We start from the raw sequence: 18,748 nt of genomic DNA, 5'->3' as shown, positions 1-18,748 counted from the left end.
TTTTTTTTTCGAGTGGCAAAGAAATAAGATATTTAGTCATAATGTAATGTTTTATACTATGAACATTGTTATGAAACACTGTGGTACTCCCGTGGCGAACATTTTGTCTGTTTCTAAGCTACAAAGCTCTCCCTCCATCACTTTGCTCTTGTTGTGTGACATAACTCTGTCCTTGGTTATCCATAGCGAGTTGGTTTTCTTCTCCATGCTCCATTTTATTCTGCTCCGGATAATGTTTTGCCAAATTATGCTTTTTTTACCTACCTGTGTTCACACTTTCTTTATAATAATAACCAAATTCTAATGTTCAAATTCACGAGCATCCTCTTTGCTCTCAGTTTGTTTTTTGGAGCAGAGTTGATTATTTGTGTTCTTTCTCATCTATTTTGATTACTTTACTCTGTTCAAAAACCTTTTAACCCTTTTCCTTTCAGCACGTTATTAAATATATTTCATAATCTTTTCTTTAGGTTGCTCTGTTACAATTTAGACTTAGAGTAATGAAGCCAAAAGGGATATTTGAGATAATCTAACAACTCACTCATTGTCCATTTGTGGAGACCAAGGTCCAAGAAGGTTATACTAATTGCCAAAGTGACAGTTATGTCAGAGCCAGGACTTGAACCTGGGTCTTTTGATTCTTGAATTAACATACTTTCTATCAGGTTCTTTGCCTATGAAGTAATTTTCAAATATCACACATAAAAATAAATCCTTGTGCAAATGAAACTGCTTGTGTAATCTAAACCGGGCTAATAATTTATATTTATCTATAGTTCATAATGGTTAATTTAAAACGTAAAATAAACATGAGGCACCTACTGATTTTCTTATGTTCTGTTCTTTGAGTCATTGCTTAAATTTACAAAATGAAAAAAATCTTTATTATTTATCAGATCAGATGATACCCATGAGGACATGCCAGAAACAAATACCCTTAGGATTCTTTCCTCTAAATCGTAACTTCTGATTGATGTTATTTTTTAACAAACCATTTTTAGTGGCCCTGGAAAAAGTCATGTCTTCAGTATTTAAGAGTTTAAGTTAGTATTTCTGAATCTTTCTAACCCATGCCCCGCATTTGAAAAGCATAAAATCTCATTCATTCTTTAACATCATTTGAAATTCCAAATAATGTAAAACAACTTACCTAATAAATAAGAGCAAAGGCATAAAACTTTGCTTTGTTTTTGAATTTCACTTGCCCACCCCCAAGGAAATCCCCATCAGGCCCCCCCCCCCCCCCCCCCCCCCCCCCCGTCTCCCACTGTCCTTGGGTACATCTGGTCTAAATTCTCCTAGAAGATCCAAGGCAATGAAATCATTCATCCTTTTTTTTACAAGTAGCAAAAATTCTTTGTAATCTTGCAACTTTCTTTATGGTCTCATGAAATCAGCCTCTAAAAACATTTGACTGTTTTCGTAGTGATAGCAAATACTAAATAAACATGCTCTGACTTCATATCCAGCACCCGTGTCAGACATTGCTCATTGATCACTGCACTCATTTCAGAGAGACTTGGACAAACCCCACGATTTTTCTTAACACAGTGCTTCAGGCAGTCACACACTCCCAACTGATATTTTGACAAATAACATAGAAGACCTTAATTTAACACATTTATCTATTGTTTTCCTAAAATGGATAAATATTTATTTGCACGATTCATTGCCATTGTAATATTTTGTTTTCTAAAGCACAATCTGTGAGGAATAAGGAATCTCTGAAGAGAAAGAATAATTTCCAAAGAGATCTGACCTAAGCCCAGGACATTGGTTACCAGATGAAATATTCTATGCAGCTGTGCAATCTTGTGGGGTGATCAGGGCAGAGGAGGGCAATGGCAGGAGGTCCTGGAGAACAGTTTTTCTGGTACTGGCCTCAGAAAACAAATCCCAGACCAGCACCAGAAAAACTGTTCTTCAGGCTGTCCTTCTTCATTCTTTGCTCCTGATGCCTTTAACTCAGCCACGTCTGAGTTCCATCCTCAGGTCTTGGTAACTCCAGGCAGCTCCTTGTTCACAGTTGTATGAAGAACTATACGGTCTCCATTCTCAGTTCTTTACGTCATTCAGATCACATCTCTGGCCCATATCATTTTTTTCCCTTTTTGTTCTCCATCTCTTCTCTTCCACTGGGCAAAAGTTATTGGAGAAAATCTAACTGATCATATATAAATAGTCCGTGGAAGGTGTGGAGGGGTGTGTGTTTAGTTATTTCTGTCTGTTTTCAAAAAAACCTTTAAAGTATAGAAGTTCCCCAAAAAGTAAACCTCAGTAATTGGGGGTGAAGTTTTGGATATGCCCCTTTCTAGACTTAAAGCTAACAAAGATTAATTTTATGAATAAAAGCAACCATCTGCAGAAGGCATTGTGCTAACATGATTTAGAAGATGTGTCTGATGGAATGTTTCCCAGAGTTACTCAGTGAGTCCAGGATGTCTCATAAATTCAGGTGAGGCCCTCAGGCAGCTCTGAAACCTAATTAAAGTAACCAGGATATAGACTTGGAAATACAACCAAAACAATGATGTAAAGGCCACTCTTATCTACTCAATTGTACCATAACCTGCCAGAAGTTTCTTTACATGGAGTCATATAACAGAAGGCTGCTGAATCTTCAGGATATCCATGGAAAGGGAAGTCTAAAAGCAGAAATTTATCAGTTTCCTGATGTGTCTCCAGCACTGTCCAGGACAGTGGGGCTATCTTGACCAGAGACACATTATTGCCAACTGTGTGACTTGGGCAAATTACTCATTTGTAAAATGGAGATAATAATTCCCATCTGAACAAGTTATTCTGATCCATAAATGATGTACAGTACCCAGAAAAGTCCTACCACATAGAAAGCACTAAACAAATTAAGTATAATAATGATAATTTTTATGATTATTATAATTATTTCCTTGAAAGTCTGTGCCCTGGTCTGGGAAACACTAGCATCAAGTGTCACAACTTCTTGGTACCAGCCTTAAGATTCCCCAGATCCTTTCACTTGCTCTGTGGTCATCCAGCACCCATTCTGCTGGTAAACTGACTTCCCAAAGAGCTTGGTTCTCAACCTAGGTGCATAAGAGTCTCCGTGGGAAGTTTCCCAGGTGGTCTGGCTGGGAAGCTGTATTTTAAACAAGTACTCCAGGTACTGTTCTGTCTACCAGATAGTCTGTAAAATATCTTTTGAGAAACACTGCTATATCAGTGTTCCTACAGGAGAGGGAATGTAGGAACCTTATTCATGAGCAAGCAGAGCTGAGGAACAGTTTCTGACCCTGCTGACCTCTTGGTGTGCAATAGGCTAACTTGCCTTTAGTACTGCTTTTTTTTTTTTTTTTTAATTGGAGTATAATTGCTTTACAATGGTGTGTTAGATTCTGCTTTATAACAAAGTGAATCAGTTATACATATACATATGTTCCCATATGTCTTCCCTCTTGCGTCTCCCTCCCTCCCACCCTCCCTATCCCACCCCTCCAGGCAGCTTCACTCTACCTTAGGTCTAACCTGAGCCCCAGAGGCAGCTCGAGGGCAAGGGCAGGAGCTATTCACTGTGATGCAAGTTTTTTCTTTGCACGGTGAGGAATGTTTCTCTTGACCTTGTTTACAGCTGACTCGTTAAGCCCAGAGATAACTTTGTAAACTTTACTTAAGAATTTCCCTAATATGGTAAATCAGAAATGTGATTGGGTCATGCCAAGATGAAGCCCAGTGTTCAGCCAAAAAAGAATTGCTTAATTTTATCAATACTTTGCATCAGAGAGTGTCACTGTATAAACATCATTGTCACTGTATAAACCATCTAGTAGGAGTAAACCTGTCCACCAACCTGTACTGTTCATTTTAACTCCATTTCTGTAAGTCACTGCATTTTTAAAAATTGGAAGCCATTTCTAATGATCACTTTTTTATTGATTCTTCTGTTCAGTGTTTTTTCAGGTGATAATGGTAGGTTATAGAGGATTCCTCCACATTTGTTTCTCTTCCCTTTGAACTTGCTGGGTGGGTGATCTAGCAAGGGTTGAAGTGTAATCCTGGCAAGTTTTATGTTAATTTGGTTGACATATAGAGGAAGAGAATGCCAACAGACACCACCACATAGGGAAAAACAGTGTCCAGCTTGCTATGGGGTTTGGAGTAATATAGTTATATGATATTTATGCATATACTTCCACTTTGTTTTAATGATGAAGTATATTAATAAACAAGCAATTGGATTCAGAAATTTATAAATATATTCGAATAGGACAGGATTTATTTTCTTCAATTTATGTTTTTAATTGAAGCAAGTATATTAAGCACTGCAGTAGTTTGAATTGCTAGGCTAAATATTTTGGCTTTTTATATTTTAAAACTGCTCCAGTGCATATAACTAGAATATGTGGCTTTACTATATTATCCTACAAAGTCCTGACATTGGTAATTCACATCTTCCTAGGCAGGAATAAATTAAGTCATTAAATTATTCAAAGACTAGCAAACAGCTCTAATGCCCACAGGTAAGATTTTTGGTTTGCAAATGGACACCCATTTCTGGGGCTGTTATCCAAGTGTGACCAACTTAGCCGTTAGGCCAAAACAAAACAACAGAACGCAGGAGTGATGTTTAGATGCCATATAAGAGTACAGTAGTCAGGGTTCCTAGACTCATAATTGATGATATGTGATTAGCTCTGAACTTCATAATGACAGAGACTTCAGAACTCCTTATTAGATTGCCAAAAAAAGGAGAAACAGAAATGGTTAAAAATTTAGAGAATGCAGCCTCTAAAAAAATAACTTAAGGAAGATTCCCTAATCATTTGAATGATTATTCAAAATTATTGTGAAACAAACAAGCAAATAGAACCCCCCTTCTCCCCAGTAATTCATTGATGGGTCAGGTGACCCTGCATCCCTGCCAACTAATCATTTTTATCATTTTAGATTCTCAAATACCTTTATACAAGTGAAGGAGTCTTGGATTTTTAAAATAGTCTTTCTGTAGCAAGAAAAACCAATAAGATGTGACCATTTCAGGGTCTCCCAGTGTGACCTTGGGCTTGTCTCTTTATCGTTCTGGACTTTAGTTCCACATCTGTAGCCTGAAGAGTCACCTAGGGGGAGAATCAAGGGTCTTTCAGTCACAAATTATCTGGTTCCATCTTTTGCAAAGGAAAAAAAATAATATTCATTTCCCCCAAGAAGACAGTCCCCTTGCACATTGAAGGGAGAAACATAGGTTGTGGAACTCCCACTTATCTATGAGCCCTCTCCTCTTTGCTGTGGCACCTCCTCCCTCCTGCTCTGGACACCAGGTGCCTTCTTGCCTTTGCAAGAAAGGATCTTCCAAACATATTCAAACTGAACTTTTAAAAGAACAGAAAACTTAAAAGGCTATCTCTCCCAAAGTGTATACATTTCAAATTTTCAGTTAACAGAACAATTCTGTGTTTGTGGAATTTTAGCCTTCAGCAATTTGGGGAGAGGAGGGTCTGGGGGATAGAGGACTAACTAGTAGGGCTTTATTATGCATGATTATTATGTTGATCACATCGACCCAGGGCCTCTTCCATTGCCTGACCGTCCCTGCTCTACAAGTAAGGTCAGTCCATTACTGTCTTTCTTATCAACATTTGTACGTTCTATATATTTGGGTTGTTTATTTTTTTCCTTCAAATAATTTTTTTGCACACCTTTGCTACGGGCAAAATGGTTTTTCAGGAATGGAGTTCCTTTAGGTTCTTCAAAACTCTGGGGTAGTGTCAAATATTGTCTTCTCTTCTCCTGTTCAATTTTGCAATGGCAAAAAATGTAAAGTTTTTATGGACATTCTTTTTTTTAAAATTTAGTTTAGTGAAGTCTAGTTGATTTACAACGTTGTGCTAATTTCTGCTGTACAGCAAAGTGATTCAGATATATATTATACATTCTTTTCCATATTCTTTTCCATTATGGTTTATCACAGGATATTGAATATAGTTCCCTGTGCTATACAGTAGGACCTTGTTGTTTATCCATTCTCTATATAATAGTTTGCATCTGCTAATCCCAAACTCCCAGTCCATCCCTCCCCCACCCCACCCTTGGCAACCACAAGTCTGTTTTCTATGCCTGTGAGTCTGTTTCTGTTCTGTAGATAAGTTCATTTGCATTGTTAGGACATTCTTTAGACTTTGCCATGAGCACTGAAGTATTCTAAATATTTTATTTTAATTGAAATTGCTGTGTCAATGTCGTCTGTGGTATGCTTTTATACGTGGTGACATTTTTAAATGATTTTTTTATTTCAGGGTTTTGGGCTCGTGAAGTAGGTAAGATGATTGGACTAGAACATCCCCTCATTCCAGTTCAGCATCAGTATGTTGTCACATCGACCATCCCTGAAGTGAAAGCTTTAAAGCGAGAACTCCCGGTGCTCCGTGACCTGGAAGGATCTTATTACCTCCGACAGGAAAGGGATGGGCTTTTGTTTGGTCCATATGAAAGTCAAGAGAAAATGAAAGTTCAGGACTCTTGGGTCACCAATGGAGTTCCTCCAGGTGGGTTCAGCAAATAGAAGTGTGTGCAGACACATCTATTTTATCTTCCTTGTAACTCTGGGCTGGCTATAGAATAAGATGCCACCATAATACTAGACTATCAGATACCTGGGACATTGGAAGTGAGGGATTCGAGGTAAATTCTGTTCTCATATCCCTTTGAACAATCACAGCAGGGGATAAGGAAAGAGAATTGGTGGTGGGAAAGATGAAAAAGATGCTCCCCGCTGCTTTGGAAGGCCCCAGGTAATTTTTACCTGCCCACACCAACCTCCTGCATCCCCCTTTTCTCCTTACTCCCCTGCTTACTTGGTCTAGTTTCTAGATTTGGATATAGCTGCTCTTGTTCTTTGACAGTTGGAAACACAACAGGTAGCAGAGATAGGACATCCAGCCTGTTAAGAATGAAAGCCTCAAAGTCTATAGCAGAGCAGGATAAGTTGGTACTGTGAACTGAAGCCCTCCTGTGCTGCATGAATGGATGTGGAAAAGTCTTAGGCCTCAGTGCTAACTCAGGAGGTACCATAGTTTCTCTTTCAAGTTCTGCAAGGGAGAGAAGGACCTGTTTTTGTTTTTCATGAAACATTTCTGCAGAGCCAGATGAAGGGTTGGTTCACCTAAGGAGGTATCTCAGGTTTTAATCTATAAAAGGAGCCAAAATGTCATTGGCACACAGATATTATAGGGAATATAAAGAAATGGAGGTAATTGTGCTTTCTAGAATTATACTTTGATAAGCTACTTGGGCTAGGGAATGAATCCCTCCCTCCTACTCTTCAAAGAACATCTGTGCCCACATTACTACAAATGATAAACCACCTTCCACAGAAGTTGGGCCAGCCAGCTGAGGGCTTCAGTTTTGCTGGGTGGGCTCTGCACATTCGGGCCTGAGGGGAATAGCTCCTGATCCAGAGGGAGGGCTAATCTGCCACCTGGGAGTCTCCTTCTCTGTTCTTCCCCCATGCTGGCAATCTCTCCTCCAAATAAATATTTGAACAAATATTTAATAATATTTATTGCACAAATATTTAAATAATTCCAGTTGGAGGAAGAGCCAGATTGTTGGCTGGCCCTGGGCGTCCACATGCCCTGGTCTAACCCTAGTGATCTGCAGGCCTCTCTGACCTGACATGCAGTCCACAGGAGGGACAAGAGGGAGCTGGCTGGCTGCTGTGCGGGAGCATCCCTGGGATTGGTGGCGATATTCTTTTAGCAGCTCATCCGTAGCCCTGCCTTCAATCCCAGTGCCTTTCATGACTGAGAAGATGACTGTGCTCCAAGACCCTGACTCTTTTCACAGAATTCCGGCCCTCGGATGTGTATAGAAGAGGGCTAGAGGAATGAAGCCTCCATGCCATCCTTCCCCGCTAAGAGTTAAAAGGTGTCTAGAATTCATCATCCTAGATGCTAAAGTGGTTTTTCATTTATCCCCACTGTCCTGACATGACTTTGCAAACTCCCATTTGCCCTCACCTGAGAGGATGAAGCGGACTTCTATGGTTAATTGAAGGATAAAAGACCTCTCTTGACAAACCAAATTATTATTGTTTGTGTTTTAAAATTGTGATCGGCCTAAATGCTGGAAACTGCTAATATGCATAAATTAAAATTTTCTATTAAAAAGGTTAACTTTCATGATTTATTGTTTCAGGAAATAACATTATTCTTCTCAGTAATATAGTATACTAATATAACAGTACTCATCTGTTGATAGTAAATATCAAGTTTAGACTTAAAAAAGAAAGTATAATACCTTCCTAACGGGCCATCTTTAAATGTAAGCTGATTCAGAGATTGAAATCACTTTGGAGCACACGTCAGGGCAGCTGTGGCATTCTGACCACAATGGCATTTCTCTTCAGGTTTTGGAAAGGAGCTCTTTGAGTCTGATCTAGACCGAATCATGGAACACGTCGAGGCTGCCATGGAAATGGTTCCAGTCTTGAAGAAGGCTGACATCATCAATATTGTCAATGGTCCTATCACCTATTCTCCTGACATTCTGCCTATGGTAGGGCCCCATCAGGGGGTCAGAAACTACTGGGTGGCTATAGGCTTTGGGTGAGTATCTCTATGTAATTCAACATTTATTATAGAGTTATGTAGTTTAGAGAAGTCTTATCCCATTCTCTCAGGCCAAGAATGGAAAATGGGAGAGAGGCAGAGAGTCTTCTCCCTTTTATGACCAATGAAATGTGAGGAATAAAAAGTTTTAGTCTTAAAACTTTGACTTGTATAGGTTTAAAAGATTTGTACACAGAAGGGCAATGATTTCCTGGAAGTTTCTCTTTGCATATTTCCTGCCGTTTCCATTATTTATGTTTCCTTTCATGTTGTGAATGTTCAGATAGGTCAGTTTGCCCCACTTTTGCAAGGATGTTTTCAGAACACAATGAGACAAAGATAAATCAAAATATCAAATGTGTAATATGTCTCATGCAGTTTTCACCATAATTCATGTTTGTTCAACGTGATTTTTGTTTCTTTATGATTCCTCTGGTTGCTTACTATTTATGGTTCCATTACCCATTTGATGTTTCGTCCCTAATATTTGTCCCATTAATTTGGTGACTATTAACGTCAAGCCTACCTTACTATCATATCACAGTTTCTAATATTTTACTTTTCTTCCCCATTTTATTTGGCCATTTATTCAACTGATATTTGATGATTGGCCAGCTTTGTACCAGGTCTAGTTCTGGGCACTGGGCTACAGCTGAGAACAAGGCAGTAAGTCTCATCAGAGGCACAAGGCTGGTTGGGGTGCTGTTCTTCCAATACAGTAGAGAGGCTGGGGTATGAACTAAGGAAGCAGCAGTGGGCACTGAGAGATAGGAAACAGAATTATTTAGATTTGGTGATTGATTGCATTAGGTCTTAAGGGAGAGAGAAAAATAGCAAATGATGGCAACCTTTCTTACTTGACTCCTGGTTGGACGCTGGGGCCAAAGGAAGAAATAATTGGAAAAATAATGAGTTCTATTTTTGATAGTGTTAAGTTTAGGTCTTTGGGACATCCAGAGGGAGAAAACCTGTTGAAGATAGGAAGCTGGAAGGTATAATGTAACTGAGGGCTTAGGAAATCCCCTATAGAGTCCATATGTAGGCATGTTCATGTGGGAGTGTTTCTCTTGTACATCACTTATATGTCTTCTTTGGAGAAAAGTCTGTTTGTATACTTTGCCCATTTAAGAAATTGGATTATTTGTCTTTTTATTGTTAAGTTGTAGGAGTTCTTTATATATTCTAGATACAAGACCCTTATCCCATACATGATTTGTGATTTTTTCCCATTCTGTGGGTTTTTCATTTTCTTGATCATAGCCATTGAAACACAAAAGTCTTTAATTTTGATGAAGTCCAGAATGTGAATTTTTTTCTTCTTTTGAATGTAGTTTTGATATCATATATAAGGAACCATTGTTTAATCCAAGTTAATGAAGATTTATACCTGTGTTTTCTTCTGAGAGTTTTATAGTTTTAACTCTTTTCTTTTACATATATATATTTTTGATGTGGATCATTTTTTTAAAAGTCTTTATTGAAGTTGTTACAATATTGCTTCAGTTTTATGTTTTGGTTTTTTGGCCTTGAGGCATCTGGGATCTCAGCTCTCCGACCAGGGATTGAACCCACACCCCCTGCATTGGAAGGCGAAGTCTTAACCACTGGACCACCAGGGAAGTCCCTAGTTTTAACTCTTACGTTTAGGTCTTTAATCAATTCTGAGTTAATTTTTGTATGTGCTATGAGGTAAGTGCCCAGCTTGATTCATTTGAGGATAGCCAATTGTCCGAGCACCAATTGTTGAAAGACTATTCTTTACTCATTGAAATGTGTTGGCATCTATGATGTCTTTTTTCTGACACCACTTCTGACATTTAATTCTCCAATTCTCTGACACCAACTGACTATCCAACAATTCAATTCAATTCTGCTGCTAACTCCCAGAGTTAGTGCAGACCCCACTAGTTAAGGACTCAGTCCCATAAAACTGTCCTCACTTCAGATGCCAATTTCAGATGTCCTCACTTCCAGGGATCACCTGTAATTCTGACTGAATGGTCACACATTTGGAGGTTCCTGCAACCCCATCCTCAGGTTTGATAATTCAGTAGAATAATCACAGAACTCAGGAAAACCCTACTTACTTTTACCTATTTATTCTATAGAATACAACTCAGGAACATCCAAATGGAAGGGATGCATAGAGCAAGGTATGGGAGGGAGGGGTCTGGTGCAGAGCTTCCATGCCCTCTCTGGTGCACCATTTTCCTAGTGCATCAATGGGTTCACCAACCCAAAGGCTCTTTGAACACTGTTGTTTAGGAGTTTTTGTGAAAGTTTCATTACACAGGCACAATTGATTAAATCATTGACCATTGGTGATTGAACTTATGGTGACCAGCCCCTATTCTGAAGCTATCTAGTTCCCCTGCCCCCTTCCATGGAGCTATCTGTTAGCATACAAAATTATATAAATTCCAAAGGTTTTAGGAGCTCTGTGCCAGGAACTGGGGACAAACACCAAATATTTATTTATTTTTATTGTACCACAGCATCCTTGTCAAAATCAATTCATCATATATGTATAGATTTATTCCTAGACCCTCAACTTTATTCCATTGATCTATATGCCTATCCTTATGCCAGTACCATGCTGTCTTGATTACTGTAGCTTTGCAGTAAGTTCTGAAACTGGGAAGTGTGAATCCTCCAACTTTGTTCTTTTTCAGTATTGTTTTGGCTATTCTGGGCTTCTTAAATTTTTGTGTAAAATTTAGGACCAGCTTGTCAATTTTTTCAAAGAAGCCGCCTAGGATTTTGGTAGGGATTGCCTTGAATCTGTAGATCAACTTGGGGAGTATTGTCATCCTAATATTGAGTCTTCCAATTCATGAACAAAGGATGTCTTTCCATTTGTTTAGGACTTTTAATTAAAATTTCTCTCAATAATGATTTGTAGTTATCAGAGTGTAAGTTTTGTACTTCTTTTGCTAAATTTATTCTTAAACATTTTATTCTTTTTGATTCTGCAATTAGCTTAATCACTGAATTATTTAGTCAACACATATTTGCAGATCATTGCTCTTTATCTGTGAACAAGAGCAGACAGTATTCCTGCCCTCATGATATTTATATTTTAATAGAACACCTGTCACTAAGGAAATTAGGAAGTTGCTTTCTTTAGAACACTAGTTACTTATCACCTAGAAATTGTATCTACTTGTATGGGGCTGATGTTGGACTCCTGCTTTGATTGCTCTGGGTAATTTTCCCAGGTTGTAGATGTCGCGAGGTAAATGGGGAAGATAACAGGTCGGGGCAGACAAAGTGCCACACTCTCTCTGACCAATTTGGTCTGACCCCCAAAGGTCGCCTTGTTATTTAAAAGTTGGGATTGCTAAGATATTTCTTATGTAACATGGTGGATTCCTCACATCGGCTACCCCTCCCAATTTATATCAGTGATCCATCCCATGGTTCTGAAGGCCAGTGACTTCCATATCTGGCTGAGCACCAGGGCTTGTTAAAAAGCAGAATCCCAACTTTGTGGTTAGTCACTTACACGTGTTTCATCCTCCTTTGCATCTTATCTGTGAAATTCTTATTAGTTATCACTAGAATCCATGAAAGGTGTGTGGAATTGGAAAACCAACAAGCAAACAGATTCCCAGACACCCCTCCTATTGATTCTGATTCAGTGGTCTGGAGAGGGGCCCAGGGATCAGCATTTCAGCATTGTCTGTTATTCTAGTCCAACTAGTCGAGAGAATAGGTATTTGCAAACTGTCTACATATATGCCAGTGCTCATTTACCTTACTCACAGAATACCCTCAGTCAAAGCTGTTTCACTTTTATACCAAATCTAATAAGTTCTTCTGCTTCTAGGTGACTAACACAATGCTCCCCAAATGTTTAATGAGTTGGATTGAATTGAATCTAGTTATCCTGGCTTACAACAGATTATAAACAGCAAATTTAAAGAGAGGAGAGACAGTTTCACAGTTATCATAAAAAAGCATACACACGGGCTTCCCTGGTGGTGCAGTGGTTGAGAGTCCGCCTGCCGATGCAGGGGACACGGGTTCGTGCCCCGGTCCGGGAAGATCCCACATGCCATGGAGCGGCTGGGCCCATGAGCCATGGCCGCTAGGCCTGCGCGTCCGGAGCCTGTGCTCCGCAAAGGGAGAGGCCACAACAGTGAGAGGCCCGCATACCGCAAAAAAAAAAAAAAAAAAAGCATACACAAACACTCAAACAGCATAGCAGCTGGGCCATGTAGAAGAAGTAGGTTCTACAGATTAATGCTAGACCTAGAAGAAGAGCCTCACTCTTCTTTCCTTTTCAAGTTCCCTTTCACTTCCACTTCACACGTTACTTCCTTATGAAAATCTTATCCATTGGGCAGAGGCATACTCTGTTGTTGGTTATACAAGGACCCATAGCCACCATGTACTGCTTGCCTACTATGTGCTTTTAAAGGCCATGTCAATTAATTCTCCACCAGCACCATAACGTGTGCACATGTGGAGACTAAAGCTCAGGGTGGTTACACAGCTTGCCCAAGGTCACACAGCTGGTAGTGGCAGAGCAAAAATCCTACCTAGATCCCTCTTACTCTATGCTTTCACACTTTCAACCACTACACCAGGGGCTCTCAATAGATGTTTCATAGCATTCAGTTGTATGGGATTTTACATATAACTTAATAATGATTATAGAGCTGACGTTTGTAGAAATTTACTTTTTAAAAATAGATTTGATTCAGTATTATCCTCAAATAACAGCACTCTGCCCCATTTATTGGAAAGAACATGATGGTGTAGCAGTGAGACCACAGGAAACCGAAGCACAACCCTCCCTATGCCCAAGGAGTCTGCCAAGGATGTAAATTCTGTTGTGTGTGTCTTGGCTGAAAAAAGATTGAGAACCATTGAAGAAGTAAAGTCCAATAACAGGGAGTGTATACTGGGGGCAGAAGACTGAGTTTGTATCCTGAATCTGCACTTTATTGCTGTGTGACCTTATTTAACCCCTGAGTGCAGGCTGGTTTTCTCATTGATAAAATAGAGTTGCTAAAGAATAAATCAGCTGGTACATGTTAGAAGGAAACAGTGCTTGGTAAATGGTAAGTACTCAGTGAATATCAGAAGAACTTTAGTTTCAAGTCTTATAAACAGTATCTCTAGCTCTCAAAAATGGCAAGTGTTGTATATCACACATTGGGACTGTTTAAGTGAATAAACATTTTAATAATATATTTCACAATTATTTTAAGCATGTATTTAATTTTTTTTTTTTGCTTTCTTGAAACTTAATGAGATTGTTTGTGGGTGATTTGGATGAGCCATGTCTCTTTTTAAAACTATCCAGAGAAGTATAAATTGCTGTCTTTTTATTCTGCTTGAGAAATATCCATATAACAAATATAAGCATTCATTTTTATAAAGTAGAAAAACTGGTATCTTGTTGTAGAAAAAGTTAGTTAACATTTCCAGTCTTTGCTAAGGTCCTCCCATGCTCTTAGAAGCTGCAATGCTGGCCAAGTAGCTGTCCTCTGGGGTGCTGGAATTTCTTGCATTTTGAAGTCTGCTCGTGTAGCTCCTTTTCCTGGTCCTCTACTGGTGACTCCCTGCTCATCCAATTCCTCAGAAGCTTCTCTTGACTTAAACCAAAAACAAACCCACAGTAAAGTCCTTCATCAAGACTTTCCTTTATCCACAAGAATGAATGGGTAGGACTGCCCATGGGCAACGTTAAACTGTGATCCCTCCATCTGGTTTGAAATTATTTGCCACAGTCATGTTCTTGGTTTTAAAGCATCCTCATGTGGAAATAGAAAAGAAGCCAACCCTCCCCACCAAGTGACCCAAATTGCAAAATACAGGAGCCATTGTTTCTTCCTCCTCTTTCCCACAAGTCCTTGGGTGAATGCCTCTTTGTCTGAATGCTTCTTCTACAATAATGGCCCAAGATCCTTGTGCAGAGGTCATTGCTATGGGAACCTGAACTAAACTGAGTCTGAGAAGAGATGGGTGTGCCACTCTACATTGTACATATTTCTACTGCAAAGTTCCTATTAGTGAGGATAATCATAGCTCAAGAGGGCTGGTAAGGTACCAACCACATCTGCCTGTGTGCTTCCTCTCCTCCGTTTTCCTAAAGCATCCTTACTAGCTAAGAGTCATAGCTAGTAAGGATGCTTGAAACTGTGGAAAGAAACTAGCTATCAAGTCAGGCACATTTAATTTGGATGCCTAAAGATTTTTTTTTTTGAGGAAAAAATATGATAGCATAAAGATTATGTTGATTGTGTGTTCTGAATAGCAATAGCACAGAACACTGTAGCTTTGAGGCCTTGTTAAATATATGGACATGTTTCATTGTTGGAAAACAATATGTGTTAGTAACAGGGTATTTATTTCTGTATTTGAAAGGTATGGCATAATCCATGCTGGTGGGGTAGGGAAATATCTCAGTGACTGGATCCTGCACGGAGAACCTCCTTTTGACCTGATAGAATTGGATCCCAATCGCTATGGCAAGTGGACAACAACTCAGTACACCAAGGCCAAAGCAAGAGAGTCGTATGGATTCAACAATATTGGTAAAGTGCACATTTACCGTTGTCTATGAAGTGTGTTCAGAATTGACTTACATCACTTCTGACTTTAGAAGCTTTTTATTCTGTGTATCGTGGGGGAATGGTTAGGGAGTCTAAAAAGCATGTACTTCTAAGACACAAAAAGGAATCTATATGAATATATATCTTTAATGTGAGGAATGCATAAGTGATTTTAACTTTTAAATCTATTTTTACTTTACCCTTTGATGATCAATATAAATACAGCTTTGGGTTTTTGTAAAACATAAATTTAATGCATATATATGTATATATATAATACATACATATATATTATACATATAATATATACATATATATATTATATATATAATATATGCTTCTAGACTTTAAGTGCTGTGTTTTCCATTTTCTGAATCCCTTCAAAATATTTTATAGTTTTGGTTCTGTGCTATTCAGAGCACCGATTTTCCTTTTTCAGTTGGTTACCCTAAAGAAGAACGGTTTGCCGGGAGGCCAACTCAGCGAGTCAGTGGGCTTTATAAAACCCTGGAGTCCAAGTGTTCCATGGGGTTCCATGCAGGCTGGGAGCAGCCACACTGGTTCTATCAACCAGGCCAGGACACTGGGTACAGGTAAGTGAGTGACTTCACCTGCCTGTCACTCTCACCGCAGAATGAAATTTGGGGGTGGAATGGAGGGACCCCAGAGAGGTGCCACATCCCCCTCCCACCCCATCACTCCACCCCATTCCAAAGAGCATTGAGCCTTTTCCCACAAAAATCACTTTTTGTGCAGTGCAGGCCTTAGTTTATCCCACGTGACATTGGTCCACATCTAGGACCCATGTGGCCTCGCGAGACCTACAACCAGCCCAGATGAAGCCTCTGCTTGGCATTTTCCGGTTGCTCAGAGAGCCTTCTCCACCCTCTCCAAATCCCCACATGGCTTCAGTTGGCTCCTGAAGGTTTGTCCTGGTTTAGGATGCCTGACCAAGTCACATAGTATGGAAACAGTATGGAAATATGGATTTTCTATTTGTCAAGGAATAGCTCAAAGCAACTGCTTTCTAGTGTGTGTGCATCGAATCATGCAAGTTATATGCACTGCTAGTACATCAGGGGAAAAGGTCATTTACTTACTATTTTAGTTTGAGCTAAAACGTAAAGCACATCACTAAAACAATTCTCTGAATTCCTCTAAAGTTGTTGCCATTATACTTGGATTGCATACTATTGTACTTGGGATTAATAGTGATTATATATTTTTTCTCATGAGAATCCATAAACCAAGAGAAAAGAAAGTTTCCTTTTTACGTTAAGTTCTCCTTTTTCTTTCTCAGCTGTGTTGGGTCTTCATTGCTGCGCATGGGCTTTTCTCTGGTTGCGGCGAGCGGGGGCTACTCTTTGTTGCGGTGTGTGGGCTTCTCATTGCGGTGGCTTCTCTTGTTGCGGAGCACAGGCTCTACACACGCGAGCTTCAGTAGTTGTGGCACGCGAGCTCTAGAGTGCAGGCTCAGTAGTTGTGGCGCACGGGCTTAGTTGCTCCGCGGCATGTGGGATCTTCCCAGACCAGGGATTGGAACCCGTGTCCCCTGCATTGGCAGATGGGTTCTTAACCACTGCACCACCAGGAAGTCCAATTCTCTCTCTCTCTCTCTCTCTTTTTTTTGACCTGTCATTTTGCTTATTTAAACAGGTTTTAATGTCTACTTTAAGATCAGATCTAAAAGGTCCAAAGTATAGTAGAGGGCCAGTTGCTGATTAATGAATTTGGACTCTGTAGTCAGCCAGTGGAGATTACCTGGGGGCAAAATACCGGTTTGGTTTTTCCTAAACGACTCAGATAAATGCCAGATCTGTTCTTCACCTTGTGCTGTTTGGACCTGGCCTATTTCTTCTACTATTTTAATAATTAAACCACTGAAGACTCATTTTGCAGACTTAGCATCCTGCTCTGAAGTTAAAATACCACATTAATAGTCCACTCTGTAAACTAGAAACGACCCTGCATAATGAGTTAGGAGACCTTTGTTCCAGGCCCAGCTCTGTCATTAACTAATGCAAAGACCTTGGAAGTCACTTTGTGCCTTTTCTCTGAAAAATGAAGATGTTGGACCAGATCCTTGCTTACTCCAGGTGGACCAGCATGAAGCCTGTTAGAGTGCAGAATCTAGGGCCCTTCCGCAGACCTGCTGCATCAGAATCGGTATCTTAACAAGTACAAGTGATGTATTTGCATAAATGTTTGAGAAACAACAAACAAGATAGCTCTACCCCTCATATATTCTGGTTTAATTATGCCCCCCAAATTAGTATTTTTAAAATGCTCCCCCCCAGTGATTCTAATATGTAACCAAGGTTGAAAACTACAGGATTGGTTAACTTCTAAGCTCTTTTCCAGATCTGAGAACCCACATGGCCTATCTTATTTTCTGCTTAATTAATACTTCATTCACTATGAAATGGGTCAAGGGATAGATGAGTAACTTAAAAAATCAAGTAGATTCCAATATGTATGTATGATTTGTAGAACAGGTGGCACTTTTCCCCCAAATGAAATTTTCTAGGCAAAGAGGGTGTATTAAAATATCCTTATTCTGTAATTTTTTGAAAATGAATAACTCTTGTTTTATGACAAACATTGTGTTTCAGGCCAAGTTTTCGCCGCACAAACTGGTTTGATCCTGTGGGCTCTGAGTATAAACAGGTTATGCAAAGGGTAGGGGTGATTGACCTGTCACCATTTGGCAAGTTTAACATCAAAGGTCAAGACTCCATTAGATTGTTGGACCATCTCTTTGCAAATGTCATTCCCAAGGTAAATAACCTTATAGGGGTACAAGGTCCAGGATTCTGGCCTACTTAATTCTCTACCTCTTGTTTTCAAAAAAACCAATATGTTATGTCAATTCACCTAATGATTTCTGTATGAACACCAGAACCCTTCAACTAACCAAGGGTATTCTAGCTAATTTTCAAATTTAAATTTTTGTGAAATGAATTATCATCTAAGGACCTTATGACTTTGTTTAGTTGTGTAAATGGGAACCCCCAAATTGGATGAAGTGTAATTTTTATGACAAGTAATTATAATGGTCATTTAAACTGAAAACTTCAAAATTAATGGGTTTAGGTTTACAGATAGTTCACACAATTGATAGAAATGATAGCATTCAGATGTTTTTCATTTTTGACAACCACATTTTTATTTCCATGTGGTGTTAAAAGGACACATAAGATTTTTATTTCATCCTGAGGTAATTTAAAATTCTTTTGTGTAGGTGGGTTTTACAAATATAAGTCACATGTTAACACCAAAAGGTCAAGTATATGCTGAGTTGACAGTTTCTCACCAGTCTCCTGGGGAGTTTCTATTAATAACTGGTTCTGGATCAGAACTTCATGATCTTAGGTAAGTGTACACCTAGTAAGAAAATTTTACGTGGATTGTATATTGACCCAATCTTGCACCGAGGTTTTGTTTGTTTGTTTGTTTGTTTACCAGTAATTGAAAGTACAACTTTAATTCTTAAAATCTTATTGTTTTAAATAAACTCCATGTCTCTTAGAGGAAATTATTTGAAGGGCCCCTATGACCATCCCCCTCCCAAAGGTAGTCCATCCATGGGGTTTACTGGTT

At 39.2% G+C, this 18,748-nt stretch overlaps 1 protein-coding gene across 3 annotated transcripts in view; it reads left to right on the top strand.

Annotated features, from left to right (window-relative positions):
- The window catches only part of DMGDH (dimethylglycine dehydrogenase), a 63,336-nt gene that overhangs the window by 15,024 nt on the left and 29,564 nt on the right, over nt 1–18,748 (top strand). For all 3 annotated transcript variants that reach the window (XM_030842791.3, XM_060295928.2, XM_060295929.2), the window contains exons 6-11: nt 6,270–6,518; nt 8,381–8,579; nt 14,961–15,130; nt 15,588–15,741; nt 17,761–17,926; nt 18,390–18,520. In XM_030842791.3, the coding sequence (XP_030698651.1) occupies nt 6,270–6,518; nt 8,381–8,579; nt 14,961–15,130; nt 15,588–15,741; nt 17,761–17,926; nt 18,390–18,520 (1,069 nt within the window). The remainder of the gene's footprint in view (nt 1–6,269; nt 6,519–8,380; nt 8,580–14,960; nt 15,131–15,587; nt 15,742–17,760; nt 17,927–18,389; nt 18,521–18,748) is intronic.

The sequence above is a fragment of the Globicephala melas genome, chromosome 3 (assembly GCF_963455315.2).
Source record: "Globicephala melas chromosome 3, mGloMel1.2, whole genome shotgun sequence".
Taxonomy (NCBI): Eukaryota; Metazoa; Chordata; class Mammalia; order Artiodactyla; family Delphinidae; genus Globicephala; species Globicephala melas.
This window is presented reverse-complemented; position numbering and strand designations above follow the sequence as displayed.